The 14,754-nt window shown below is 47.2% G+C and overlaps 1 protein-coding gene across 2 annotated transcripts in view; it reads right to left on the reverse strand.

Moving 5' to 3' along the window:
- The window catches only part of LOC141239390 (B- and T-lymphocyte attenuator-like), a 51,646-nt gene that overhangs the window by 20,925 nt on the left and 15,967 nt on the right, over positions 1–14,754 (reverse strand). For both annotated transcript variants that reach the window (XM_073668534.1, XM_073668533.1), the window contains exon 2: positions 3,051–3,380. In XM_073668534.1, the coding sequence (XP_073524635.1) occupies positions 3,051–3,380 (330 nt within the window). The remainder of the gene's footprint in view (positions 1–3,050; positions 3,381–14,754) is intronic.

Here is a 14,754-nt window from a genome sequence, read left to right on the forward strand (position 1 = left end):
TGAGAACAACCATAGAGAGGGTGGGAGGTTGTTCTCCATATCTCCTCCCCAGGGTGTGGTCTGGGGGAGGTTTGAATACTTGGCCAGCTGAGGTATTCAGAGTTCAATGTCTGGAGAAGTAAGCTCCAGGAGGGAGCTTGGGTTTGAACCATGTGGAGTTGCTGAACTCTCAGCAGATGAATCCCTGCTACTCCAAGGACTGTGTTCTATGTGTTACCGTTTTTGCTTTGTTTACCTGTTTTGCCCTCAGGCTGTGTTTATTTTTATGGACTAAAGGTTGGTTTATGCAATATTACAATAAAACAATCAAAGATTTAAAGACCTGTGTCTACCTCCGTGTGCAGCCGAGTGAGCGATCTACCACAAGTCCTTAAAGAGAACCTTCCACCAAATTTTTCATGTTGAACCGTGCACACGATGTAAAAGGTGATGCAAAGCAGAATAAAAAAAAATATTTTTTTGTTATTATTTCACCTCTCCGTTGCAGCGATATTAGCAAGAAAAAGTATTTGTCACCTAAACAAAACTACAATACAAACCCCCAGTGAAATCTCTCTGGTAACACCCACTTGGACTTATAAACAAAAAACTCATTAAGTGCCACATACTTTGCAAATATCTCAGCAAAGTAGAGGTGAAATAAAACAAAAAAAAGTTTTATTCTGCTCCGCAGCCATTATTACATCATGTGTGCAGTTCAACATAAAAATGAGATGAAAGGTCCTTTTTGAGTGAATAAGTGGGTACAAAACAAATGTTAAAATTATCAAGCCTGCCGCATCCATACATTGTACAGCTCCTATAGATGAGCAAATGAGCTGTCAGACATTGCATGCACTATTCTTGCTTGCAATATGGATGAGAATAGTGTTATAGATCAGGTAAATAAATTCAATATCGCTGAACATCTGGCAGCATACTACCTGACTAGTAGGAGGAGAGAGGGGTGTATTTGGGACCCATTTAGATCTATCATCCAGGAAAGAGTAAAGAGTAAGAGTAAAGTTTTGCGGTGATCTACTCTGCAAAGAATCACTCCCCGATCAAATCAGAAGAGGTTTCTTTATCCATATTGCTTTAAACTGTTTTTGTCTTTTATGTTTGTCTTTTTTTCTTTCATCTTATCGTCATTTTTGTAAGCACTGCATTTATTTTCATATTCAATTTAAAATGTAAGAAATTTGTTCATTGCTTCTCTAAACCTCGAAGATGGAAAGTATAGCCTGTTCGTGTCACCCTGGTTGCATTACCCTGTGTATGCCAGAAAGCAAGAACAGTAGCTATCAGGTATGTGCTTTGCGTATATACATGAGTGCATGTGTCCTATGTGCATATACATGTATGTATGTACTATGTGTACATATATATATATATATATATATATATATATATATATATATATATATGTGTGCGCTATGTGTATATATTTATGTGTGTTTGTTATATAGTGGTGTGTGTGTGTCACATCCACATTTATAAATTCCGGCAGTGCAGACGAGAGCTCATAGGTGTAGACATGTCGGCAATTACCTAACGAACGAGCAAAATGCTGCTTATTCATCGAGTGATTGGATTGTTTATCCCGGAACAAAAATCCTTGTTCTCAGCAGCACATCGCATGGTGTAAACTACAGATTTGTTGCTGATAATATGATGCTGTTTGGGGACAGATTGATCTGTTAGCGATCGTTCTGCCCCATCTTTCTTTGTCAGCCCGTGTAAAGAGGCCGGGAAACAAGCACTGAATGACTTGAATATTGTCGATCTCTCTTGTTTAACGGCTTGAAATCAGTGCATGTAAAAGCAACCTAAATGTTTCTTTTGTAATGTTACAATATGTTCAAATTTGGGCCCCATTCTTAACTTTTTCTCAGGGTCCCACTTTGTTTAAAACCAGCCCTGAGTGTATCCTGTGATTTATTAAGTCCATATTGAAAATCCCTCATATACTAACAATTGCATATAGGCTAACATTGATAAACATGCCATCTTTGTGCAGTCCGTTGCACACATGGACAAACCTGTGTCTCAACTAACAGAGGAGCTGTATCGTAGGCACACATACCAGAACTGCTGGAGAAGGGATGTGACAGGAGAAGAAATAAATCTTCTCCTTGGCTAACTGAGCATGGAGGACTAAGGCTGAAGAAAATAAAGGAGATTTTAGTATTGGAAACTGAGAGGTGCTCTTGATTTAGCTTCAACTTGATCCAGCTTGGTGTACGATTCGCCGGCTTGGCATGACGTCATCTGTACGGTGTGCTTCGCATCGGTGATATCTTACCAGCCTGGCTAATTGTAAATTGAGCCTGGGATCTCGGGGGGGGGTAAGGAAATTCGCACAGAAGGTCCTGTCCATGGCCAGAGAGCACTGACCTGTACTATGGACCGAAGTCATGTGAAGAGATATACTCATCTCTACATGAAACTCAAACAATTTATTTTCCAGAACATTTTATGTAAAGTTAATTGTATTATTCAAATCTATAATTCAATGGAACAATCAAAATATTATGACTCTTAGAAAAAGGGAGAAAAAAAAAAAAAGCTCAAAAAATAAAAATTGCCAAGTCCTCTAAGGTGTTTTCTGGTTTCAAAACACCTGTGTCTCCATGCATTTTAAATTGTTCTTTCCTCACTGTCCCCAGGTCCAGCGTTGAGTTTCTGCCCCTTCTCCCAATGTCTGTTATTGTCTGCAGAGCTGTGACATCACCTCAACAATAAAAACACTTTACCAAAACCCCTATGCCATTCACAGTATATAATAAGTTGTATTGCGCTGCTCACTATCTGCTAATTCTTATAGACGGCTTTACAATTATAATATAAATTAGTTCTCCTCCAGAAGGTGGCACTTCAATAGGTGGCACTAGAGAGAAAGCTCTCATTCTTCTAATGTGCATACCTTTTTCCAACGATCATAGCCTATTAGTTTCCCTTTGGCCACTGGTGGTCTCCTCGAGAAGAAACCAAACCCCACCTTTGCACTGGCCTATGAGCTAATATAATTTACAGTTTACATGATCACAATGAAAACCTATGGGACTCACCAGATAAGACAAGTTCTACTGTGCGGCCAATTATCTGCCGATCCTTCCAATTGGCTTTACATTGATAATATCCAGTGGCGTTCATTTGTACAGAGTCAAATTTCAGAACATAAACAGCGCTGTCTTCTTTCTGGTCCTCCAGCTTAGAGTAGATCCCATCTCTGGTTATCACTTGATCACACTGTTGTCCGGCTATTTTACACCAAGTAACATTAGGTAATTCCAGGTTACAGAGCCGCACCAGGCAATGCAGGACAAGAGGCTGCCCTCGTAAAGTGCCAGAGTTTTGGTTTCGTTCCATGGTTATTCCAGGTCTACACGGTGAACTGTCTCTTATGGAAAAGAACAAAATTAGTGTTTGGCCGCGCTCAGAACGCCATATATCACTGTACACATATAGATCAGAATGCACAAACTGTTCTCTCCACACAAATTAGCTGCCTCATAGACACATATCAGGCTTTTATGTTTGCTTTCTTCTCTTCTAAATGAACGGCCTCTAATCAAGAGTGTCCGAACATCAGCCAAATTGTGATTTTTTTTTTGTATTGTGTAATAATCTATAATTAGTGACGAGCGAGTATTTTCTATTAACCCTTTCGGCGAGTGTGCTCGGGCGAGTATAGAGTATCTTCAGCGTACTCGGTGACATGTTTGAATCACTCCCGTGTACATGATTTGCGACTGTTTGACAGCTTTAATACATGTGAGGAATGCTTGTTCATTAAGCATTCTTCACATGTATTAAAGCTGTCAAACAGTCGCAAATCATGCACACGGAAGTGATTCAAACATATCACCGAGTACGCTGAAGATACTTGCTGAAAGGGTTAACCAAAGATACTCGCTCATGACTATAATGCATCTACATGTACCTGTCTTTACTTTGATATGAATTTAGGGACTGCCAGACTTCCTTTAACCTGTTTCCGACATATGAAATACTAGTACTGTATCTGATATGCCGGCTGCTTGACTTTGATGTGGGCTCACATGCTGAGCCCACATCTTTTCTGGCAGATGATGGCTGATATAATCAGCCATCATGTGCCTCTAATAGATGCTGGTGGAGTGAAGTTCCGCCCGCATATGTTAACCTGTTAAATCCTGCTGCCAATCTCAGACAGCCGCATTTAACACATGCCGGCAGGGGGGCGCGTTGTTCCACGCTCCCTTCGAGGCATGCGTGACGTGATTGCAGGGCATCGATTTGCTGTGATGACAGCTGAGGATCTGTAGAAGACCCCTATACCTGTCATCACGATCCTTCTGTCGAAGCCAGACCGTAGCCAGCATTCATAGGAAAAAGTTTTAAAAAAATTAAAAAAAATTAAAAAACAGAAAGGTTCAAATCACACCCCTTAAAATAAAAAACATATTTAGTATCACTGCGTTCATAAAAGTCTTATCTATCACAATCTAAAATAAATTAGTCCAATTGGTAAACGGCATAGTGAGAAAAAGAATTGAAATGCCAGAATTAGGGTTTTTTGGTTGCCACAACATTGAAATAAACTACAGTAAGAGGCAATGAAAACGTTGTGTCTACCCCAAAATGGAGAAACGTCAGTTCAGGGCCCAAAAAAATAAGCCATCACACAGCCCCAGATCCCAAAAAGTAAAAATGTTACGGTTCTCAGAAAATGGCGACACAAGAAAGTTTTATTTTTTTACGAATTTACAAAAAAAATTTTCACCACTTAAATATAAAAAAAAACTATACATGTTTGGTATCTACGTAATTGTACTGACCTGGGGAATCATATTCCAAGGTCAGTTTTACCAAATAGTGAACATGGTAAATAAAAAAATGCAAAAAACATTTGTGAAATTGCACTTTTTTTGCTATTTCAACACAGTGATTTATTTTTCCTGCTTTCCAGTACTTCACATATTAAAATGGATGGTGTCATTCAAAAGTACAACTCGTTCTGCAAAAAAACAAGTCCTCATATGGCCATATGGCTGGAAAAATAAAAAAAAGTTCTGGCTCTTGGAAGAAGAGGAGGAAAAAACAAAAATTAAAAAATGGAAAATGTCACAATATTTGTGAAATATTGACTTAAATGGAACCTGTCACGTCCACAAACACTATTAGGGCTCGCTCACACTATTGTATTACATGGCCGAGTGCTATCTGAAATTTTATCAAATAGCACTCGACTGTGTTTTACTATGGGACAGTGCCGCCAGCGAATCGGCATGAGAAAAGAATCGCAGCATACTGCGGGTGCCTCCAAGAATTAGACCCTGCGCACCCATACAAGTCTATGGGTGTGTAAAACATCGGACTGCACTCAGAAGTCATCCCAGTGCAGTCTGATTTCCCCAGAAACAGAGAAGATAGAGAAATGAAGTTCTCTCTATTTGTGATACGATTCTCTCTTGTTAGAGAATCAGATCACAGTAAGACGATATTCGGATTAATCTCTGACAGACTTTGATCCGAGTGGCATTAGCATAATTGATCCGATTCTTTTGCTTAAGAGAATCCACAGCTGTGTGAGCGAGTGTTACAAAGCTGTGTGGATGTCTGAATAAGTGCACAGCTCCCAGGAGAAAATTAACTTTATACCTTCAGCCGCAAGCTTTAAGTCATAGAGGCGTACATGGAGCGGCCACCGGCACTTTGATTGACAGCTTGCTCTGCAAAGATGCGCTGCAGAGCGAGCTGTCAATCAAAATTCAGGAGCATGCTTACAGACACCACTCACATTTTATAAATGTTGCATAGTGTTAGGTGTCAAGCGTTTGCTGGATTCGTAATGGGTCCAGAACTTTCTGTGATATCCCATTCCGGTCCAGCCGTGGATGATGCTGCTCAGCATCGTCGTCAGTCCCAATGCCTAGCTGGTCCACGAGAGGTACAGGTTATCTCTTGGGTCTTTGTTCCTAGCAACATGAAGGATAGGTTGCGGAGGGAGACAGGGCTGTTAAAACCTAAGTCCAGGATTCTCTGTACTGAGCATGCCCGTGACATGGCGGACCGTGATTGGTGGTTTGGGAGTCAGCTGACCCGGTGACCTGGCACCGCCTGATTGGTCGCGGGTGACGTCACCAATGGTGCGATGGTGGGCAGGGCTTAATCTTTAAAAAGCCCGCCCACAAACATGGCGGCGCGCTCTGATCATTGAGCTGTGATGGTGTTGTGTGGACGCTTGGTCTCTTGGGCTCCACGTGTGCTTTAGTTTCTGGCAGGCAGGTTTAGTGGAAATAGGCAGGTAGCTTCATCTGACAGTCTGGCTACGACAAAGGGGTCGCCTTACACCCCGAGCAGTCTGCAGACACCCTATTCCCGGTACCACCTGTAAGCCACGTGGAGAGATTCTCCTCAGTCCAGTAGCACGCCGGCTGGGAGCATGTATTCGCCGGCGTGAGTCACACACGCATCCTAGCGCCAACTGTGTAGTCCCTGTGCGGCAACAGGACTACAGATACATTATTTATCGCACATCTCTCGTGCAGTTAACGGAGATAGTGCGAATCCCTATTCCCGCTCTGGTGTGCTGTAACACGGAGGGGATTGTTATTTAAGTTGGTTGATTTACCTTCTCACCCGGAAGGTGTTCGGCCGCAGTCCACCAGGCTGCATCGCGGACCCCGGGTTCGATTGCTTTCCATTATTTAATAAAGTTGTTTGCAACCGTCCCCCTAACAGTATCAGAGTGCCAGGGTCTTGCCGAACATGGCTGACAACCAGCAACTTCAGCACTATATACAGCAACCTGAGGCCAGACTTAGGACTCTGGAACAAGCTGACCCAGTAGCTGATATCACTGCAGTAGCTACCCAGGCGGCTTCTCAAGCAGCCAATGTGGTTAACTCGGCTGCGGTAAATGCTGCGGCAGCTGCAATTGCTCCATTACCCCGTTTTGCTCTCCCGGAAAAATTTTCTGGTGGCAGTAGATTCTGCAGAGGTTTCATTAACCTATGCTCCATTCAATTGGAGATGATGGAGGCACGGTTCCCCTCCGAAAGGGCCAAAGTGGGTTATGTCATCTCGTTACTCTCCCACAGGGCTCTGGAGTGGGCTACTCCTCTGTGGGAGCGCAATGACCCAGTAGTGGCTAATGCGGGTCTCTTTCTTAATGCCCTAAAGAGTGTTTTCCTTGGTCCTCAGGTCACGCATGATACGGCTCTTAAGCTTCTTGCGTTGGTCCAGGGTTCGGTCACCGCCAGCCACTATGCCATCTAGTTCAGAACCTTAGCGGCTGAATTGGATTGGTCTGAGCGGTCTTTAATCCTGGTGTTCTGAAAGGGTCTGGCTAGGCATATTAAAAATGCTCTATCTACCAGAGAGATTCCAACCTCCCTGGAGGAGTTAATCTCAGTGTCAGTTGGCACCATCCTTCTCTAGACCTATTTCCAAACCCGCGACTCCCGACCCAGAGCCTGAGGCTATGGATATATCCCGAACTGAGTCTAGCTCTTCTCGTTCCCGACCTGCACATCTCTTGGAGTCCCCCGTTAATAAGGGTTCCAAGCAGTCGGGAAAACGAGTGTGTCTAACCACCGTTGGAGGAGGTGTGTTAGATTCTGGGGCTTCTTCCTCCAAATTATTGTATAAGGTGACATTGTCCTTCGGAGCATCCGCGGTTACTGCCAAGGTGTGGGTGGATTCTGGCGCCGATGGCAATTTTTTGTCATCTACTTTTGCCCAGAGGCATGCCATCCCTATAGAGTTACTGCCAAGACCAATGAACATTAGGGTAGTCAACGGTTCACTCCTGGACACGCAAATCACCCACCAGTCGATTCCCCTCACCATGTCATTTTCTCAGGGTCACCGAGAGGTTATCTCCTTTCTTATTATTCCCGGTGGATTAGATGAGGTGTTATTGGGTCTTCCATGGTTACGTTGTCACACTCCACACATTGACTGGAATACGGGGAGAATTTCTTCCTGGAGTGAGAATTGTGTGTCTCAGTGTATGGTTACAGTCACCCGGAGGGTAGTCTCTGACCCTTCTACCGATGTGGCTCCCGGCACAGATCCTCTGTCTGTCCCCAAGACCCAGGTCTTGTCAGATTATGTCAAAAAGAACCCTCGGGTAGACCTTTTGTCCCAGTCCATGGATACGGCTGAGGACGATGACGAGCCCAGGCTCACCGTTACTTCGGGAGGTATGCGGAGGGTGGCTCCAGTGTCCTTAAACCAGGTTCCGTCAGGGAGGTCATTCGTTCCCCCCAGGGGCGGACACAGACTGTAGTGGGCCCCTGTGCAAGAAATTTTTGGGGGCCCCCCTGCCCTTCATAAGGCAACAAAGTTATGTAAACATAACCCCCCCCATGTGCAGCTCCCATCCCCCCCATGTGCAGCTCTCATCCCCCCCATGTGCAGCTCACCCCCCCGTGCATCTCTCATCCCCCCCGTGCATCTCTCATCCCCCCGTGCATCTCTCACCCCCCCGTGCATCTCTCATCCCCCCATGTGCATCTTTCATCCCCCCCATGTGCATCTCTCATCCCCCCATGTGCATCTCTCATCCCCCCCATGTGCATCTCTCATCCCCCCATGTGCATCTCTCATCTCCCCCATGTGCATCTCTCATCCCCCCCATGTGCATCTCTCATCCCCCCATGTGCATCTCTCATCCCCCCCCATGTGCATCTCATCCCCCCGTGCATCTCTCATCCCCCGCGTGCATCTCTGATTTCCCCCACTCCTAGTTAATTAATTGTATTTAAAAAAAAAAAAACTTGTTATACTTACCCCCATGCGATCCCTGCAGAATCCTGGCGCTCGTCCACGTTGCTGCCACCAGGTTCTCCTAACGTTCGGCCATGTGACAGCGCCACATACATAGCCAGCAGCTTTTGTTTTGGCCAAAAGATTTTTAAAGCCGCCACCACGATAAGGTAGACTCTTCTGGCCGGGCCCTACTCTAACCTATTAAAATTTTCTTAAAATATCCAATACTCTTTTTAGATATATTTTTATTTAATTTTCTTTAAGGGAATGTGTCATATACATTTTTTTTTAAAATGACCAATTATACCACATACAGGGAATACCGCCACACCATGACCAGACCACATATTACCACAACATAGTGACCGTATAATACCACACAGAAGGGAGAAAAACTGCCACACCATGACCAGACCACATATTACCACCACATTACTAATATTACCACCACATTACTAATATTACCATAAGTGTTATTATACACGGGAGCTCTATACATGGTATGTATAATGTAAGTGTCCAGGTAATCTAGTGATCACCAGTGACATTATACACAGGAGCCCTGTATATAGTGTCAGTGTACAGGTAATACAGTGATCACCAGTGACATTATACACAGGAGCTCTGTATATAGTGTACAGGTAATACAGTGATCACCAGTGACATTATACACAGGAGCCCGGTACATAGTATATAGTGTAAGTGTACATGTAATACACTGACTCACTGGTGACGTCTCTAGGTGAAGTCCTTCAGCTACGCTTTTCTCTTTCATCCAGCACAGACCGCCATCACGTCTTCCAGCCAGGACTCGTCTCTGCATAAAATAACACAGTTATCTAGAGCACATTCCCCAACTTCTACATTACGCAGCTGAATACAGACGTGCATCCACCATCAATATATGGTTAGTTATTATACAACCTACCATTCCAAATATAAATTGTAATCCACCACGGTGCCCCCATTAACTGTAAATTGGCACTTAATTAGAACCTCTACTCTTTCCGCCAATTTGTTACCAGTTACACTCCTGCATCCGCAACGCCCCCTACTCTGTACCTCCTGCTCCCCGCATTCATTATTTACATGCACCCCCTGCCCCAATTCATTATATCATGTCCGTGCTCTCCCCAACCCATCATCATTTACTCTCCCCCACCCCACATTCATTATGTGCAGCTCATTATCCCCCTACTCCCAATTCCCCAATGTGCAGCTCATTTTCTCCCAATTCCCCCATGTGCAGCTCTCAAACCCCCCATGTGCAGCTCTCAAACCCCCCATGTGCAGCTCTCAAACCCCCCCATGTGCAGCTCTCAAACCCCCCCATGTGCACATCTCTCATCCCCCCATGTGCACATCTCTCACCCCCCCATGTGCACATCTCTCATCCCCCTCCCCCACATGTGCACCTCTCTCATCCCCCTCCCCCCACATGTGCACCTCTCTCATCCCCCTCCCCCACATGTGCATCTCTCTCATCCCCCTCCCCCACATGTGCCCCTCTCTCACCCCCCCATGTGCATCTCTCATCCCCCCACATGTGCAGCTCTCACCACCCCCCCATGTGCACCTCTCTCATCCCCCCATGTGCACATCTCTCACCCCCCCATGTGCACATCTCTCATCCCCCCAATGTGCACATCTCTCATCCCCCTCCCCCACATGTGCACCTCTCTCATCCCCCTCCCCCACATGTGCACCTCTCTCATCCCCCTCCCCCCACATGTGCACGTCTCTCATCCCCCTCCCCCACATGTGCACCTCTCTCATCCCCCTCCCCCACATGTGCATCTCTCATCCCCCTCCCCCACATGTGCATCTCTCACCTCCCCCCCACATGTGCATCTCTCACCTCCCCCCCACATGTGCATCTCTCATCTCCCCCCCCCCACATGTGCACCTCTCTCATCCCCCTCCCCCACATGTGCACCTCTCTCATCCCGCTCCCCCACATGTGCATCTCTCATCCCCCTCCCCCACATGTGCATCTCTCACCTCCCCCCCACATGTGCATCTCTCATCTCCCCCCCCCACATGTGCATATCTCACCCCCCCCACATGTGCATCTCCCATCCCCCCCACATGTGCATCTCTCCTCTCCCCCCCCACATGTGCATCTCTCATCTCCCCCTCCACATGTGCATCTCTCATCTCCCCCCCCACATGTGGATCTCTCATCCTCCACCCCACATGTGCATCTCTCATCTCCCCCCCCACATGTGCATCTCTCATCTCCCCCCCACATGTGCATCTCTCATCTCCCCCCCACATGTGCATCTCTCATCTCCCCCCCCCACATGTGCATCTCCCATCTCCCCCCCCACATGTGCATCTCTCATCCCCCCCATGTGCATCTCTTATCTCCCCCCCACCACATGTGCATCTCCCATCCCCCCCCCCACATGTGCATCTCCCATCTCCCCCCCCACACATGTGCATCTCCCATTCCCCCCACTCCTAGTTAATTGCATTTAAAAAAAAATAAAACTTGTTATACTTACCCCCATGCGATCCCTGCAGAATCCTGGCGCTCGTCCAAATCGCTGACACCAAGTTCTCCTGACTTCCGGCCATGTGACGGCGCCGTCACATGACCGGAAATCAGGGGAATCATGAAGGCGCTGCCGCAGCAGCGCAGCGCTGAGATGTCCCGGACCCGGCGCTTAGCATGGGGCCGGGGGCCTCATGAGGAGAGAGACGCACAAGAGGGGGGCCCCCAACGGGGCTCCGAGGGGGCCCCTACCGGCCGGGCCCCATACTGGACTCAGGGCATGACTGCCCTGATGGCGGCCCTGCTGGAGGCTGGAGGGGCCCCCTCTCCCTCGGGGCCCCCGTTCAATGAACGGGCTGCACGGACGGTAGTTCCGCCCCTGTTCCCCCTAATCTACAAAATGAGGTGCTCTCCTGGGCTCATGCCCCTAAGATCGGAGCCCATTTTGGGGTCAAACGTACCACAAAGTCCCTTCAACGGTCCTAATGGTGGCCCCGGTGGCAGCAGGACGTTAAGGAATACGTTCTTGCGTGTGCCTTCTGTGCGAGAGATAAATCATCCCGTCAAAGTCCGGCTGGCCTTCTCCACCCGTTACCCGTGGCGGACTCCACAGATAGTGAGTCGACTGACACTCTTTGTTGTCCTGCTCCTGTATTCTATCCGGGCGACAGAGTGCGGCTCACGGCTCGCAATACTAAAGTACGCGGGGAATCTGCTAAGTTTGCCCCCCCGCTTTATTGGTCCTTTCAAAATTTTGGCCCAAGTAAACTCTGCAATATACCGGTTACAGTTACCACGACACCTGAGGAGTCACGACGACACCTGAGGAGTCACGACACTTTCCATGTGTCGCTCCTTAAACCCGTTCACCTGACAAAACTCGCTGAACCCCAACCTGTTACAGACACCAGGGGTGATAATCTCGAGGTGCAGGCTATTATGGGGTCTAAGATGGTTTGTGGGAAAAAAGGTTACCCAGTACACTGGAGGGGTCATGGATCTGAGGATCATCCCTGTGAACCGGTGGACCACATTCTTGCTTCCCTGCTCGTTGAAGAAAATGAGCATCAAGTGGAGGGGGATGACGTTAGGCATCGGGTGTTTTCTGGATTCGTAATGGGTCCAGAACCTTCTGTGGTTTCCCATTTTGGTCCAGCCAGGGCTGATGCTGCTCAGCATCGTCGTCAGTCCCAACGCCTAGCTGGTCCACGAGAGGTACAGGTTGTCTTTTGGGTCTTTGTTCCTAGCAACATGAAGGATAGGTTGCGGAGGGAGACCGGGCTGTTAAAACCTAAGTCCAGGATTCTCTGTACTGAGTATTCCCGTGACATGGCGGACCGTGATTGGTGGTTTGGGAGTCAGCTGCTCCGGTGACCTGGCACCGCCTGATTGGTCGCGGGTGACGTCACCAATGGTGCGACGATGGGCAGGGCTTAATCTTTAAAAAGCCCACCCACAAACATGGCGGCGCGCTCTGATCATTGAGCTGTGATGGTGTGGTGTGGACGCTTGGTCTCTTAGGCTCCACGTGTGCTTTAGTTTCTGGCAGGCAGGTTTAGTGGAAATAGGTAGGCTTAGATGAAATAGGCAGGTAGCTTCATCTGACAGTCTGGCTCCGACAAAGGGGTCGCCTTACACCCCGAGCAGTCTGCAGACACCCTATTCCCGGTACCACCTGTAAGCCACGTGGAGAGATTCTCCTCAGTCCAGTAGCACGCTGGCTGGGAGCATGTATTCGCCGGCGTGAGTCACACACGCATCCTAGCGCCAACTGTGCAGTCCCTGTGCTGCAACAGGACTACAGATACATTATTTATCACACATCTCTCGTGCAGTTAACGGAGATAGTGCGAATCACTATTCCCGCTCCGGTGTGCTGTAATACGGAGGGAATTGTTATTTAAGTTGGTTGTTTTACCTTCTTACCCGGAAGGTGTTCGGCCGCAGTCCACCAGGCTTTACATTATTTAATAAAGTTGTTTGCAACCATCCCCCTAACACATAGAAACCTTGTCACTCATCAAATCTTGACTGGAAAAAAATTGTGCCAGCTTCAAAAATCAACAAGATATAGCAATTAAGAAAGCCATCTCACCAAACCGAAATCTTTATCCTATACACAATTGGTTAATTTACTTATTTTTTTTACTATAACATGCACAGTTCAATTCATAAGATGCTGGATTTTGTAACATATGCTTTGATGGGCTGAGTCCTGCCACAAATCACACCTGTCACTTAATAACTAATTAATGCTTTTCTGTACACTGTATACATGCCAATTATGTTGATATACACTGCTCAAAAAAATAAAGGGAACACTTAAACAACAGACTATAATTCCAAGTAAATCAATCTTCTGTGAAATCAAACTGTCCACTGAGGAAGCAACACTGATTGACAATCAATTTCACATGCTGCTGTGCAAATGGAATAGACAATAGATGGAAATTATTGGCAATTATCAAGACACACTCAATAAAGGAGTGGTTCTGCAGGTGGGGACCACAGACCACATCTCAGTACCAATGCTTTTTTGGTCACTTTTGAATATGGGTTGTGCTTTCACACTCGTGGAAGCATGAGACGGACTCTACAACCCACAGAAGTTGCTCAGGTAGTGCAGCTTATCCAGGATGGCACATCAATGCGAGCTGTGGCAAGAAGGTTTGCTGTGTCTGTCAGCTTAGTGTCCAGAGGCTGGAGGCGCTACAAGGAGACAGGCCAGTACACCAGGAGACGTGGAGGGGGCCGTAGGAGGGCAACAACCCAGCAGCAGGACCGCTACCTCCGCCTTTGTGCAAGGAGGAACAGGAGGAGCACTGGCAGAGCCATGCAAAATGACCTCCAGCAGGCCACAAATGTGCATGTGTCTGCACAAATGGTTAGAAACCGACTCCATGAGGGTGGTATTAGGGCCTGATGTCCACAGATGGGGGTTGTGCTCACAGCCCAACACCGTGCAGGACGCTTGGCATTTGCCACAGAACTCCAGGATTGTCAGAGTCGCCTCTGGCGCCCTGTGCTTTTCACAGATGAAAACAGGTTCTCACTGAGCACATGTGACAGACGTGACAGAGTCTGGAGACGCCGTGGAGAGCGATCTGCTGCCTGCAACATCCTTCAGCATGACCGGTTTGGCAGTGGGTCAGTAATTGTGTGGGGTGGCATTTCTTTGGAGGGTCGCACAGCCCTCCATGTGCTCGCCAGAGGTAGCCTGACTGCCATTAGGTACCGAGATGAGATCCTCAGACCCCTTGTAAGACCATACGCTGCTGCGGTTGGCCCTGGGTTCCTCCTAATGCAGGACAATGCCAGACCTCATGTGGCTGGAGTGTGTCAGCAGTTCCTGCAAGATGAAGGCATTGAAGCTATGGACTGGCCCGCCCGTTCCCCAGACCTGAATCCGATTGAGCACATCTGGGACATCATGTCTCGCTCCATCCACCAACGTCACATTGCACCACAGACTGTCCAGGAGTTGGCGGATGCTTTAGTCCAGGTCTGGGAGGAGA

The sequence above is a fragment of the Phyllobates terribilis genome, unplaced genomic scaffold (genome assembly GCF_046119375.1).
Source record: "Phyllobates terribilis strain yellow unplaced genomic scaffold, ASM4611937v1 Scaffold_2__4_contigs__length_985480577, whole genome shotgun sequence".
Lineage (NCBI taxonomy): Eukaryota > Metazoa > Chordata > Amphibia > Anura > Dendrobatidae > Phyllobates > Phyllobates terribilis.